The 12,214-nt window shown below is 54.5% G+C and overlaps 5 protein-coding genes across 5 annotated transcripts; 1 reads left to right on the forward strand and 4 right to left on the reverse strand.

Moving 5' to 3' along the window:
- Nucleotides 1-190: 190 nt before the first annotated feature.
- Nucleotides 191-877, reverse strand: P152DRAFT_289884 (uncharacterized protein). Its single transcript, XM_033675007.1, has one exon. It carries the CDS (start codon nucleotides 821-823, stop codon nucleotides 365-367), a length of 459 nt encoding a protein of 152 aa, XP_033535364.1. The 5' UTR covers nucleotides 824-877; the 3' UTR covers nucleotides 191-364.
- A 926-nt stretch (nucleotides 878-1,803) lies between these two features.
- Nucleotides 1,804-4,923, reverse strand: P152DRAFT_506593 (uncharacterized protein; the record flags this gene model as incomplete). Its single annotated transcript, XM_033682485.1, has 5 exons — nucleotides 4,595-4,923; nucleotides 3,219-4,535; nucleotides 2,925-3,168; nucleotides 2,371-2,876; nucleotides 1,804-2,298 (listed from the first exon to the last, which is right to left on the reverse strand). Exons 1-5 carry the CDS (start codon nucleotides 4,688-4,690, stop codon nucleotides 1,804-1,806), a joined length of 2,658 nt encoding a protein of 885 aa, XP_033535365.1. The 5' UTR covers nucleotides 4,691-4,923.
- A 134-nt stretch (nucleotides 4,924-5,057) lies between these two features.
- On the forward strand, nucleotides 5,058-8,058 carry P152DRAFT_513122 (putative TFIIH complex helicase Ssl2). Its single transcript, XM_033682787.1, has 2 exons — nucleotides 5,058-5,313; nucleotides 5,368-8,058. Exons 1-2 carry the CDS (start codon nucleotides 5,289-5,291, stop codon nucleotides 7,830-7,832), a joined length of 2,490 nt encoding a protein of 829 aa, XP_033535366.1. The 5' UTR covers nucleotides 5,058-5,288; the 3' UTR covers nucleotides 7,833-8,058.
- A 62-nt stretch (nucleotides 8,059-8,120) lies between these two features.
- Nucleotides 8,121-10,201, reverse strand: P152DRAFT_393883 (S-adenosylmethionine decarboxylase; the record flags this gene model as incomplete). The annotated part of the gene is made up of 4 exons (XM_033676223.1): nucleotides 8,121-9,541; nucleotides 9,591-9,705; nucleotides 9,775-10,011; nucleotides 10,154-10,201. The coding sequence occupies 4 exons, from the start codon at nucleotides 10,199-10,201 to the stop codon at nucleotides 8,121-8,123; spliced, it is 1,821 nt and encodes a 606-aa protein (XP_033535367.1).
- Nucleotides 10,202-10,829: 628 nt separating this feature from the next.
- P152DRAFT_394703 (cytosolic Fe-S cluster assembling factor cfd1) lies at nucleotides 10,830-11,822 on the reverse strand (the record flags this gene model as incomplete). The annotated part of the gene is made up of 1 exon (XM_033676269.1): nucleotides 10,830-11,822. One exon carries the CDS (start codon nucleotides 11,820-11,822, stop codon nucleotides 10,830-10,832), a length of 993 nt encoding a protein of 330 aa, XP_033535368.1.
- Nucleotides 11,823-12,214: the final 392 nt, after the last annotated feature.

Consider the following 12,214-nt stretch of genomic DNA (forward strand, 5'->3'; position numbering starts at 1 on the left):
CTCAATTTCTGCTTAGGTTGGCTTTTTTTTTCTTTTGCTTTGGACTTCTTGCGTTCCTCTGGACGTTCTTCATTTTATATCACCGGGTGTAATTCATACTCGCATGCAACGAGGGCGGATTGGACGGTAGTGAGTGAGTTCCATGATGATGATGCACGAGATAACAGTTAGATTCAGGGGTAGAATATCCAGTGTTGAACAATAATGCGCTGATTTAATATCCGTCCTCGTCCATGGGTGAGAAAAATGTCACGTAATCCAGAGGTCCTGGCTCGCCAGTTAAGTCCCTCCATACGTGTCGTCCGCCTTCTCCTACAACCAATATCTTATCTTCTTCTCTTCCGCTCGCTCCGTTTCCTGCGAACTATCCAACCTTTCTGGTTCTAGCTGTCTCGTCGAACTCTCTTATACCAAACGATAGCATTCCCACATTTCTCTTGTTCGTCAATACGAGGAGGTTGGACATATCCACCCCCCTTTCACCATGCTTCGACGAAGCTGCGTGGTCAAAAGCCATGCTAGGGTTGACCGTTGGAGTGATTGTCTGTATGAAATCGGCCGTTTTATATTCTTCATCCGATGGGTCTGAAGTGTCAGAATCCACCCAGACATACGGGATTTCGAACGCCCGCACACGATGAATCCCGTCTCTTTCCATCCATCGAACAATCCCGTGGTAGTCGGAATATACCACCCTCGTTCCATGTATCGCGACACTCAATAACACGGTAAGCGGCGCAATCCCTCCATTAATTAGCCCATCATCATCGAGCCCTTCTAACCTAGATTCCGTTGCTGGCGTGGCCACCGCCGCTGGGCTCATGGATGATTGAGAACGGTTCGACCGTACCGTGTATCTGGTCCAGGGTGTCCGGTGTCGAGATCGCTGCTGGTATGCTGTGTTGTCCAATCGCCATCCATAGAGAGAGGGTACCGTAGACGTCTGCCAAGATAAACTAATTATCCCTTTTAGGAATATACCCTTAGTTATCAATTATTCCCAATTCCCAATTCTACGGAGTCGTCCGTTTCCCACGCTCCCCAGCCTGTCCAAGTATCACCTATAGGTCCTGCATGTATCTCACCGCCGGTGCGTACCAAGCGGAAGCGTTCTCAAGAAGTCTCTGAAGCTGAAGCCGAGGAGCCAAAGGACGAGCACGATGCGAAGCAGCCCCAAAGCCTTCTGCCCCAATTTGAGCTCCCGGAGAAGAACCTGCAAATATTCAATGGGGAAGAGATGGATTCTATAGATAATGCTCCGACCCTGAAACGGTCTTCGTCACAGCGTTCCATAGCCGTGTCATCAGAAACGGGCACGCGCTCTTCTGACTTGACCGCCTACTACATTGTATCCTAGAAACCGTCTTACCAAGGCCAGTAGACGCATCCTGACAAGACACATCACAAGCTGAGTACTCCCATCATTATAATCACGAGCTGCTATGGCGAGATTATGAAAGCATAGCTACCGCGCTGCGAAAGAAAGGAGCTGGCAAGACCCAAGTCACGCTACAGGATCTGCCTAAGCACAGGCACCAGAATCTCAGCAAGGAACGAAACGCAAAGGTGCCATTATACGTAAGATCTCAATAGCCATGCGTCTGACGAAAGTTCGTGATCATTATCCAACTGCTCGTTCTATATTCCCAGACCCACCGATATTGCGGTTCAATCAAACTCCAATCCAATGATTAAAGGTACCACGATCGTCGCTTTAGAATTCCTCCTTAGAAACAGCCTCGAGATAAGCGAAGGATAGCAGATACCAGGCCATACACGATACCAGCAGTCCGTACCCGACACTCACACATCCCTCACCGTCATCGGCGAACCATTCCCCCCGCTCCCACCCCCACTCCCCGTCCGCCCACCCTGCCCCAACTGTGGCGCTCCGCCCCGCAAGTTCAAATTCCCCACCATACTCACCAAGTTACTCCCCACCGCATCCACTGCGCCCCTCGGCGCCAGTAACGACGGCGTCTGCGCGGCCGTCTCCTGCACGCGGAAAAGTCGGATGCCGGTGCCGTTCCAGACGCCGGCGGGCCCCTTCGAGACGGTGAGCTCGGAGGTGAAGACGAAGCCCCAGAGGAGGGACTGATACCAGCCAAGGGAGAGGGAGGACCATTCGAAGGAGTGGACGCGGGGGGGGGAGGGGTCGATGCCGTGGATTTCGGCGCGGCGGATGGCGATAAGGGTGGTGGGGATGTCACGGGAGGGGTCGGAGGGGAGGTGGGGGGAGAGTTGGGAGATAAGGGTGAGGATGGTGTGGAGGGGTAGTTGGGGGAGCCATTGTTCGATCTGGAAATTTGGATGGGTTAGCTGGGTTGCCTCGGTGTGGATTGGTTGTCGGCTGAGCGCTTCAGTACTTACCCATTCGACCGTTGGCTGAAACGTTCCAGAACCGGAGAAGGAACCTGTATTCACCGCGCTTAGAAGACTGGTCGTGCTGCTCTGCCGCGAAAAAGCAGGTTGTCCAGCCGGACGCTTGCCGCGAGCTTTCTCGGACATCCCGCGCAGCTGCAGTGGAAAGGTTGTGTCGGCGGGCGAGCTGACCGAGCCGGCACGAGAGCTGGTGGCGGACTGGATATTGGAAGGATTGACGAGTGTCGGAGAATAACTTCCCTCTTCATCCTCGTCATCGCCGATCGCGAACGCGGAGTGCGCTTCGGCCGGGTCGCTGGTGGTGGGGCTAGTAGGAATGGCCGAGTTGGGGGCGCTATCGACGGGACTTCGTGGATCTTGTGCGGAGGCGGCCCGTTCTTTCTTCAACCTATTCTGCTTCTCGATCTCCTCTCTTCCGCTCTCGAGAGTGAAAGCTCGCAAGGCTTCAAATTTGCGTTTCGAGCGGTAGACGGCGTAAACGAAGTTGGGATTTGCTGTCCACAATCGTTAGCGAAGATCTCTCGGATGGAAATCTGATATACCTTCGTATTTGTGTTCGATGATGGCGTTCATCGCCTCTAGTAGAGAATGAAGCAGAACATGATTCGTTTCATTTGCAAGTAGGAAGCTGGGTGCAGACATGGATGCATACAGCTGCAACAACTTGGAGGATGGCGCTCGCCCTAGGTTTTCTAGATATGGCGCAATATTGTTGATGACCGCGAGTAACGGGGAATATAGCGTGTCTAGTTTTCCCTTGCTCGTCGTGATGAGAGCATGGACCATCTAAACCAGTGAGCGACGTCAGATATTGTTTGATCAGCTACAATACTTACTGTAATGAGGTAATCCGCATAAGAACCGTGAAAGTTAGGAATCCGAATCGTTTGAGGAAGTGTATCTTGCCCCTCGAAAACCTTATTCAATCCCTTCCCGAAATTTGGTTCGGTGCTCAGGGTTTGCAGGATGAAGACGCACATCTTCAAGACTCCTTGAGCGGAGGGGTCGTTCCGGTTATTCATGATGTAAAAGAGCATCAAGATCACGAAGTCATGAGCGCGATCGGTATCGATGAGGAAGGACCGGAAGCGTTTGTTGCACTGTAGTGTTTCCCAGAACAACATGACCATCTCCGGCGCCCACGTTATCGATTTCTGACTTCCGGGCAAATAGGATGAAGTTGCCTGTAGCGGCTGGTTCAATATCCTCATCATCCCATCGACCAGGAATTGGAAGTCCTGGGGTCGATGGAGGCGACCGAGAAAGTGACGGTAGAAGTTCTTCGGCGGCGGGCCATTGCCTGTCTCTGGGACTGGGTATACAGCGAGAACCAGAAGTAGCTGGAGACAATAGGCAACGAGAAGTTGCTTACTGTCCTTGAATACAACATGATCGTATGGCACGCGCCATGTGGCCGGGTTGTATTTCAACGTCGTGTTCAGCATAGAACAGAGCACCGAAAGCACGATCTGCTTGTCCGGGCATGTTGTGATGTAGCTGATGGCCTTGACCCCTTGCTGGGACAGCACGGTCGAATTCATGTACATTGACTTGCCTGTCAGGACGAGCAGGAGACGCATGATCTCGGTACGATTGCTTTCGAATTCCTTCGTCGAGATGACCGGGGTGTTGCAGCCCACTCCGCTTTGCCAGATGGCGTACGAAACCCGTTGTTTCCCCGGCGGAGACTTGCCGATCGTGAATTCGGAGTAGAACAGCAGGTCGATGAGCGTGTCAATCAGCTCTTCCGCAAGCGGTTTTGCATCTTCAAACTCAGGTTCTGGCTCGGGTGGCTCGTCCGCGGAGGCATCGGTCCCGTCGAACAGTACCTCAGACCGTGATGATAGCTGGCTTTTCCGCGTGCGCTTCCTTCGCGCCCCCCAAAAGAACTTCGCCTCCCAATCGTCAAGATGGGGTGCCTCGTAAATATATGGGAGGATCCGCGTCAGGACCCGGATGCAATTCAGCGCATCGCGCTCCGGTGCCAGGTCGTCGTTCGGAAAAGACGGGTGATTGCGTAACACGACGAGTCTGGAGGTTACGGCGAGGAGGAGGGTTTCCAGGTTCTCCAGGAACGTGTCTCTTGTCCTCCGGACATCGATGGGAGAAAATAAGGAGAACACATCCTCAGCAGACTCGGGGAGCTCCCAAAACTATGGATCGACGGTCAGCATCCCGTAACGGTTCAAAGAGCGGACGAGAAGATACATACTCCACGCCAGTAGGGATCGTCAGCGGGGATATTCCGTTGCTCGGAAAGCTTGAATATGCCTTGCTTGAATGTCAACTTGGAGTCGGAAGCACCCATCGTGACATTGCTTGGAGTGCAGTTGCGGAATGGATCTTATAGAGCCGTCAATGTCATGGTTCAATTGGCGGCTTTGCTTCCGATACGACAAGGAGTTGGAGGGTAACGGTGCAAATAAGTATCCTTATGATAGGTAGAAGAGGGAAGATATTGTCCCGCGCACTTGGATCATGGAGTCCTAGATGCTTTTATTGGAATGACGTTGGTGGTGTTGCTGATATAGAGTATGGAGTGTTAATAGCAGACAACGATGTGCGGCCAGATTGCGGTGACATATTGCGCCCCACAGTTTGTATACGACAGAGGAGACATGGGGCGGCATTTAATATGATCTATCGACTATGATCTAGGCTTTACTTACGTAGGACAAAGGTCTCAACATCAGAGTCACTTCTGGCTGTCAACCTCTACAATATCGCACCGTTCCGTCCAGAGTATCCTTTTGACTGGAGGACGGCAGTACTAATCCTTTCTTCTATTAATTACCTCTGAACCCGTTACGTTTAACGAAGATCGAGGCTAAAGAGACTCCCGCCTGCCGCATTCCGTCCTCTGTCTCCAAGCGGGCTTCCGACGATCTTCAACCGCGTCTTCGAAAATGCCTCCCAAACGGAAGAATCCAGGTATGGTCTAAACTCCAAGGTACCCGATGCATTAACTCTGATGTTGTATGGTAGCTCAGGCAGGCGGTCCGGCCAAACGGCTTGCCTCCGGCACTAACACCCCCCGCAGCCGTGACAGCGACGAGGAATACGCCGAAGATGCCTCCGCTCCCGTCAGCGACGAAGACGATGAGGGGATGGACCATCTTGTCAAGAAGTTCACCGTGAACTCCTACAGTCGACCGGCGAAAGCCAAGGAAACTGCCATCCACGATGCCGCAGCGCGCCTCTTTGGCAACCGAGACCATTCGCACTTAGCGCTGAAGCCGGATCATGAAGACCGACCGTTATGGATAGACCCGGATCAAGGGAAGATTATTATGGAAACGTTTTCGCCATCGTTCAAGCATGCGGAGAATTTCCTCATCAACGTGGCAGAGCCGCAGTCGAGGGTTTCGCGGATCCACGAGTATACATTAACGAGCAATAGTCTCTTTGCAGCGGTCTCGGTTGGGTTGACGACGGAGGATATCATCAAAGAGTTGGACCTTCTGTCCAAAACCCCGATTCCGGAATCAATACGGCAGTTTATCGTCGCCTCTACACGATCATTTGGCAAAGTGAGGTTGGTTTTGAAGAACACGAAATATTTTGTGGAAAGCTCCGATCCCTCGGTCCTACAAACACTTCTGCAAGACGAAATCATCGGTCCGTTGCGGGTTGACACTGCAGAGGGATTCACGAAGTCGGCAGCGCCGAAGATGGGCAATCTGGCGATTCCAGGCACTAAAATGGCAGCTGGCGCCAAGCAAGCCGTGCAGCAAGCACCAAAGGATGATGAGGAAGAAGACGATGCCCAGAAACAAGCGGAAGCGATGACTGCAACGCTGCTGGATGAAGACGACGAAGAAGAGGAGCGCGAGCAAGTCCACTCCTTCGAGATCGCCGCGGAGTCGGTCCAGGAGGTGTCGAGGCGGTGTCGCGCCATTGATTTGCCGTTGACGGAGGAGTACGATTTCCGGAACGACGACGCAAATGCGGATCTCGACATCGATTTAAAACCCGCGTCGCAGATTCGACCATATCAAGAGCAGGCCCTCAGCAAAATGTTTGGCAACGGTCGTGCGAGGAGTGGCATTATTGTTCTGCCGTGTGGAGCGGGCAAGACCTTGGTTGGCATCACGGCCGCATGCACGATCAAGAAAGGAGTGATCGTCCTCTGCACGAGTGCCATGTCCGTGGTCCAATGGCGGGCGGAATTTATCAAATGGTCGAACGTCAATCCGAAAGACATTGCCGTCTTCACCGCCGACCACAAAGACAGCTTTTCCGGGACGACTGGCATCATCGTGTCCACCTACTCCATGGTCACACAATCGAAAGGCCGCTCCTACGAGTCCCAAAAAGTCATGGACTTCATCGAAAACCGCGAATGGGGCCTCATGATCCTTGATGAGGTGCACGTCGTCCCCGCCGAGATGTTCAAGCGCGTCACATATAAAGTCAAGGCGCACTCCAAGCTCGGGCTGACCGCGACGCTGCTCCGCGAAGACGACAAGATCGAACACCTCAACTTCCTCATCGGCCCGAAGCTCTACGAAGCCAACTGGCAGGAACTCTCGGAGCAGGGCCATATCGCGCGCGTGCAGTGCGCCGAGGTGTGGTGTCCGATGACCCCCGAATTCTACACCGAGTACCTCAACTCCAAGGGTCGCAAGGCCCTGCTCTTCACCATGAACCCGCGCAAGTTCCAGGCCTGCCAGTTCCTCATCGACTACCACGAGCGCCGCGGCGACAAGGTCATCGTCTTCTCCGACAACGTCTACGCCCTTGAAGCCTACGCCAAGAAGCTCAACAAGGCCTATATCTACGGCGGCACTCCGCAGGCCGAGCGCCTGCGCATCCTCGAGAACTTTCAGCACAACGAGCTCGTCAACACCGTCTTCCTCTCGAAGATCGGGGACACCAGCTTGGATCTCCCCGAGGCGACCTGCCTCATTCAGATCTCCTCGCATTACGGGTCCCGCCGCCAGGAAGCGCAGCGGCTCGGCCGCATCCTCCGAGCGAAGCGCCGCAACGACGAGGGATTCAACGCGTTCTTCTACTCGCTGGTCTCGAAAGACACCGCGGAGATGTACTACTCCTCTAAACGGCAAGCCTTCCTCGTCGACCAAGGCTACGCCTTCAAAGTGATCACCCACCTCCACGGCATCGACGCGATGCCGAACCTCGCGTTCAAAACCCCGCAAGAGCGCCGCGACCTGCTGATGTCGGTGATGTTGCAGATCGAGTCGGACGCGAGCCTCGGCGACGTGGAGCGGATCGAGGGGGATCTGTTCAGCGAGGCGCGAGGCCGGTACGGGAAGAAGAAGGCAAAGCGGACGGCGGGGATGTTGAGCGATTTGAGCGGGGGGCAGGATATGGCGTATGTGGAGTATGGGAAGAGTCGGAATAAAGAGTTGGCGGGGGGGAAGGGGAAGCATAAATCGTTTATGACGAAGTTGCGGAGGGATGCGGAGAGGCGAAAGGGGGGGATTTAGATGTAATGGTCACGAATTGCTGGGGTCGAGGGCTTTGGGTAGATCTCGCTGCAGATATAGCGACCTAGGATCTCACGGTCGAGAAATTGAAAGGTCTGAAACAAACTCATTGATCATGCTTTGCTGTCTGTAGTCTTCAGGGAAGAGACCAGTTCCCCACTTCCAAATGACTAGCGCTTTTCAATATATTCCTGAGATACCATTCATGATTTTGCGTTTTCCCCATGAGAATATGAAGGGTATACCCAAAGAAATACAATACCATCATTACTTACCCTCATCAACCCACTAATACCCTCTCTCCCCAACCCTCACTGGCCCCCCCATCCATCCCAACCGCTCATAATACCGAAACACCAAATCATACCCATCCAAATAATGCACGATCCGCTCCACCCGCTTATACCCCGGAATCTCCTCCATCCGCGCATTCCCACTCGCCCGTCCCCCCTCGGCCCCGCCCCCCCGCTCCTCGCTCCGCACCCGCGCCTCGAACAGCGTCACGCTAAACCGCCCCGGCTTGAAGATCTTTACGACTTGCGCCACTAGGTCCGCGGTCTGTCGACCTCCCTGGCGCGCGGGCACGTTCGTCTCGAACGAGGCGTAGGAGAATCCGGGTTCGGGGGTGACGTGGACGGTGAAGTAGTGGGTTTCGGAGGGGGAGGACGGGGTGGTGGATTTTGGGTTGGGGGCAGTGACGGGGATGACGCCGTTGGCGGAGAAGCCGCACGGGGGGAAGAGGTAGGCGTCGACGCGGGCGTTGGGGAAGTCGGCAGTCGGGTAGATGTCGGCGAGGCCGCAGGTGTCGGAGACGACGGTGCCGAGGGCGTGGCCTTTGTCGTCGTCGAGGTCGGATTTCTCGGACGGGGAAGCGGAGGTGGTGGTGGAGACGTCGGAGCTGGCGTCGAAAGTGCAGTCGGCGGGTGTGTAGGGGCTTTTAACGTTGGCGGGGAAGGGGGAGACGCGGGAGGGGGAGACCTTGTGGCGGAGGCGCTGGGCGGTTAGCTCGGCTTCCGCGACGTAGAATTGCTTGGCGTTTTCTTCGTCAAGGTCGGTCATGAGGATTTCGAGGGTTTCGTCTTCTTGTTCGTCCGACGGTATATGCGGGAAGAGCACTTCGGGGGCCATGCTCTGCGCAAGGGGATCGCTCGCGTCCGCCGCTCCGGACGCCGTGGGAAGGGGAAGTCCCAAGGGCGGATTCGTCACATAGAGGAACCAGTGCTCGCCATTCATCTTGCCGATCATATACGCGCTGCCACCGTTGAACGTCTTGTCGAGGTAGCGCACCTCGTCTCCCCAGCTACGGTGCGGTCCATGTTGGCGATCCGGGAAGAGGAAGTTCTTCCGGCTGTAGAAAACTCGGTACGGCACCGCCGCCGCCAGCAGTCCTTTATGCGGATCGGCCGGCACCCCGGCAAATCCGACGTCTTGGAATGCGATTTCCAACATGCGAGGGATTCCGTAGAGAAGGGTCGTCGTTCCACAGGTCTTCAGCACCAGCTTGTGCGGCCAAACGAACATGCTAGATTCGGACAGGAGGTATGCATCGACATGTTCGGACTTGACGATAGAGAGGACCTTGCAGCTGACCAGATCCAGCATCTCCTTCCATGTGTCCTCCGAAACGGCCTTCAACCCATTTGGCGCGACGCCGGCGGGCAGGTCGTGGGCGGTGGCGGAAAACCAAACCTCAAGGAGCTTCTCCGGTCCTGAGACATGTCAGTTAAAACCCCATCCTGATCCCATCGAAACCCTCACCTTCAAACGCGTTCGAGGAATCTAAATCCTTGATCGCCTCATGGTTGATGCTGACGCTTGGAGTTCCGACGAATGATGCCGGAGTCCCAATGTGGTTGATATCCAGCGCGACCATCTCCGTTGTATCTCGACGGATCAACCCCCTTCAACTCCTTCTCGTGCCTCGATGCTGGCGGCGTCAAACCGGAGAGAGCGGAGTGGTGAGCTCACGCTGCCACCCAGACGAACAGGAGTCTGTCCGTCTGAGGAGAGGAGGCCCACGAACGATGGGGAGGAGAACGGCTGGTTCAACCCAGCGGAGTCGTCGTAGGAGGACGGAGAAGGCGGTTAAGGAGGGCGAGCAGAGAGGGGTAGAAAAAAGGCCTTTGGCGGCGTAATCGTGGCGATACCGGGGTGGCCTCGATCTGGTAGATTCCGATACCTGGAAGTATCGGGTCCGCAGATGAGGAGATCTGCTATTCAGCTGGTTTATAGGAAATCGTTGTAAGCCGTGTTATCTAGGTCTTTGAATCGTATGGTCAGCCACTGTTTGCCGTCGACTCATTGATGTGAACAAATTATACGTACTTCCCGGGCTTGGACAGGATCCGTACGAGATCTTCCCGACGCATGAAGAAGTGGCGGTAGTGGCGTTACAACAGCCAAGTGTTGTTTAACTGGAGGAGACTATCTCGCAGCTCCGCCAGTTTGAAGGATGCCGTCTGCCGATGATGAAAAAGAAGTGTTCGGATCGTTGGTTCGGAGGAGAGTGTCAATTCTTGACGCGGTCCGTTCCGAGGGTAGCCCTGAAATTTAGAGGAACACGCAGTGGGTGGGTGAATCTCTCCAGAATCGGCTTTAATAGTCGATTCGAAGAGACGCTGGGGAATATGGTCTGCACATATGCAGTGATTAAATTGGCGTGGAGGCAGAAAGTATGAGGAGTATAAGAATTTTTAGTCGAGTGTGTTGAAATATTGCGGGAATTGTGTGAGAAGATGAAGCCACAGAAAGCGGGGCAAGGTGCGTTTTTTCGTTGCACATTGCGATCAGCAATTTGATCAGCACGCGACACTCCGCTTGATCTGCTGCTGGATGACGGTTGGCATGGGAATATTATATTAGATCCATCAATTGGACTTGGAGCCGATGGATGCTTTGTTCAGAATCCCAAGGCACTCTATTCGTATATTCATGACAATAGCTGGTGGGTATCAAGATCATGCATGCTCCGAACATGACTGTATACTGTACATATCATCAAGTCCCCCCATTCCTATCCCGCTCCTCTATATCCTTCAATATACTGTTCACCATTCCCTCAAACAGAGGATATATTGAACAACTCGTGTACTTTTCAACCAGCAACCCATCATCCCTCGTCCCTGCATCCTCCCCATTCCCCTCCGCTTCTTGTGCTTCCGTGCCACCCACAACCGTTCCCTTCGGATACACCGGCCTCTTCCCCTCCTCAATCAAAGCCACAAATGCCGGATCGATAGGAACGCTCCCCAAGAATGGCACCACCGCCTCCCTCGCCATGATTTCGCCCCCCCCTTTGCTAAACACATTCGTACACTCACTGCAATGCGGACACACGAACCCCGCCATGTTTTCTACCACTCCCAACACCCGCAGCCCCGTCTTCCGGCAAAAATCCAGCTCCTTCTTGACGTCCGAGATCGCGACCGCCTGCGGGGTAGTGACCACCACCGCTCCGGATAGCTGAGCGGGGGTCGCAGCAGTTTCCTTCAGCAGCGTTTCAAGAAGCGAGATGTGCTCATCGGACGTTCCGGGGGGGGTGTCGATCAGAAGGTACTCGGTGTCGGACGGCCAAACGGTCGAGGTGAGGAATTGGCGGACCATGGCCGTCTTTTTCGGACCGCGCCAGATGACGGCGGTGGAGCGACTGGAGAGGACGAGGCCGAGGGAGATGGCGGAGAGACGGGCATAGCTGATGTTTGAAGATGGGGTGGTGGAGGGGTTATCGGAAGAGGTAGGTACAGTAGGTTGCGCCGGTTTTGCTTCGTGGACGGTAACTGGTAATAGCCCGCCGGCCGACTGTGTGATCTTTGCGGACTCGACACCTAGAAAGCGTGGGATGGAGGGACCGGTGAGATCGACGTCGAGGATCCCAACCGAATGGCCTTGTAAAGACAGTGTCAGAGCAAGCTGCGTCGTGACACTGGATTTCCCCACGCCGCCTTTGCCGGAGAGGACGAGGATGATATGGGGGATTTGTTGGAGAGACATGGTTGCGTTCGGTCAATCCGGGCGAAGATGGTGGGATGAAGCTCTCGGAATAGTCAAGGCGGTTGAAGGGACAGTGGGAAAACTCATGTTGATGTCGCCATCGTCATATTTGGCTTTTGAGAGATCGAGGATTAATAATTGCGGACGCGAGCTAGTAGGAGGTCCGATGAAGGTGGCGGAAGATCAGTCGAAAAAAGAGCAGGTAGGGGTGGAGCGGGGCGGAACGGAGGTCAGCGGGATTCAGGGAGTCGGGGCATATGCGGCGGTGCATGGTTCTCGGCGGACGACAAACACCATCATCCCCACTCTTCCATGTGTGGCTCAGCCCATAGCAACGTCGACGCACCAATTGTTTTCGGTTGCACGACATCCTCATATATTGAAACCGTGAA

The sequence above is a fragment of the Eremomyces bilateralis genome (assembly GCF_010015585.1).
Source record: "Eremomyces bilateralis CBS 781.70 unplaced genomic scaffold P152scaffold_6, whole genome shotgun sequence".
Taxonomy (NCBI): domain Eukaryota; kingdom Fungi; phylum Ascomycota; class Dothideomycetes; order Eremomycetales; family Eremomycetaceae; genus Eremomyces; species Eremomyces bilateralis.

Bases quoted from the DNA above. Each gene is read 5' to 3' on its own strand.
- P152DRAFT_289884 (XM_033675007.1), bottom strand. From the start codon at position 823: ATGAGCCCAGCGGCGGTGGCCACGCCAGCAACGGAATCTAGGTTAGAA.
- P152DRAFT_513122 (XM_033682787.1), top strand. From the start codon at position 5,289: ATGCCTCCCAAACGGAAGAATCCAG. The intron at 5,314-5,367 runs GTATGGTCTAAA...GTTGTATGGTAG, and splicing joins TCCCAAACGGAAGAATCCAG to CTCAGGCAGGCGGTCCGGCC.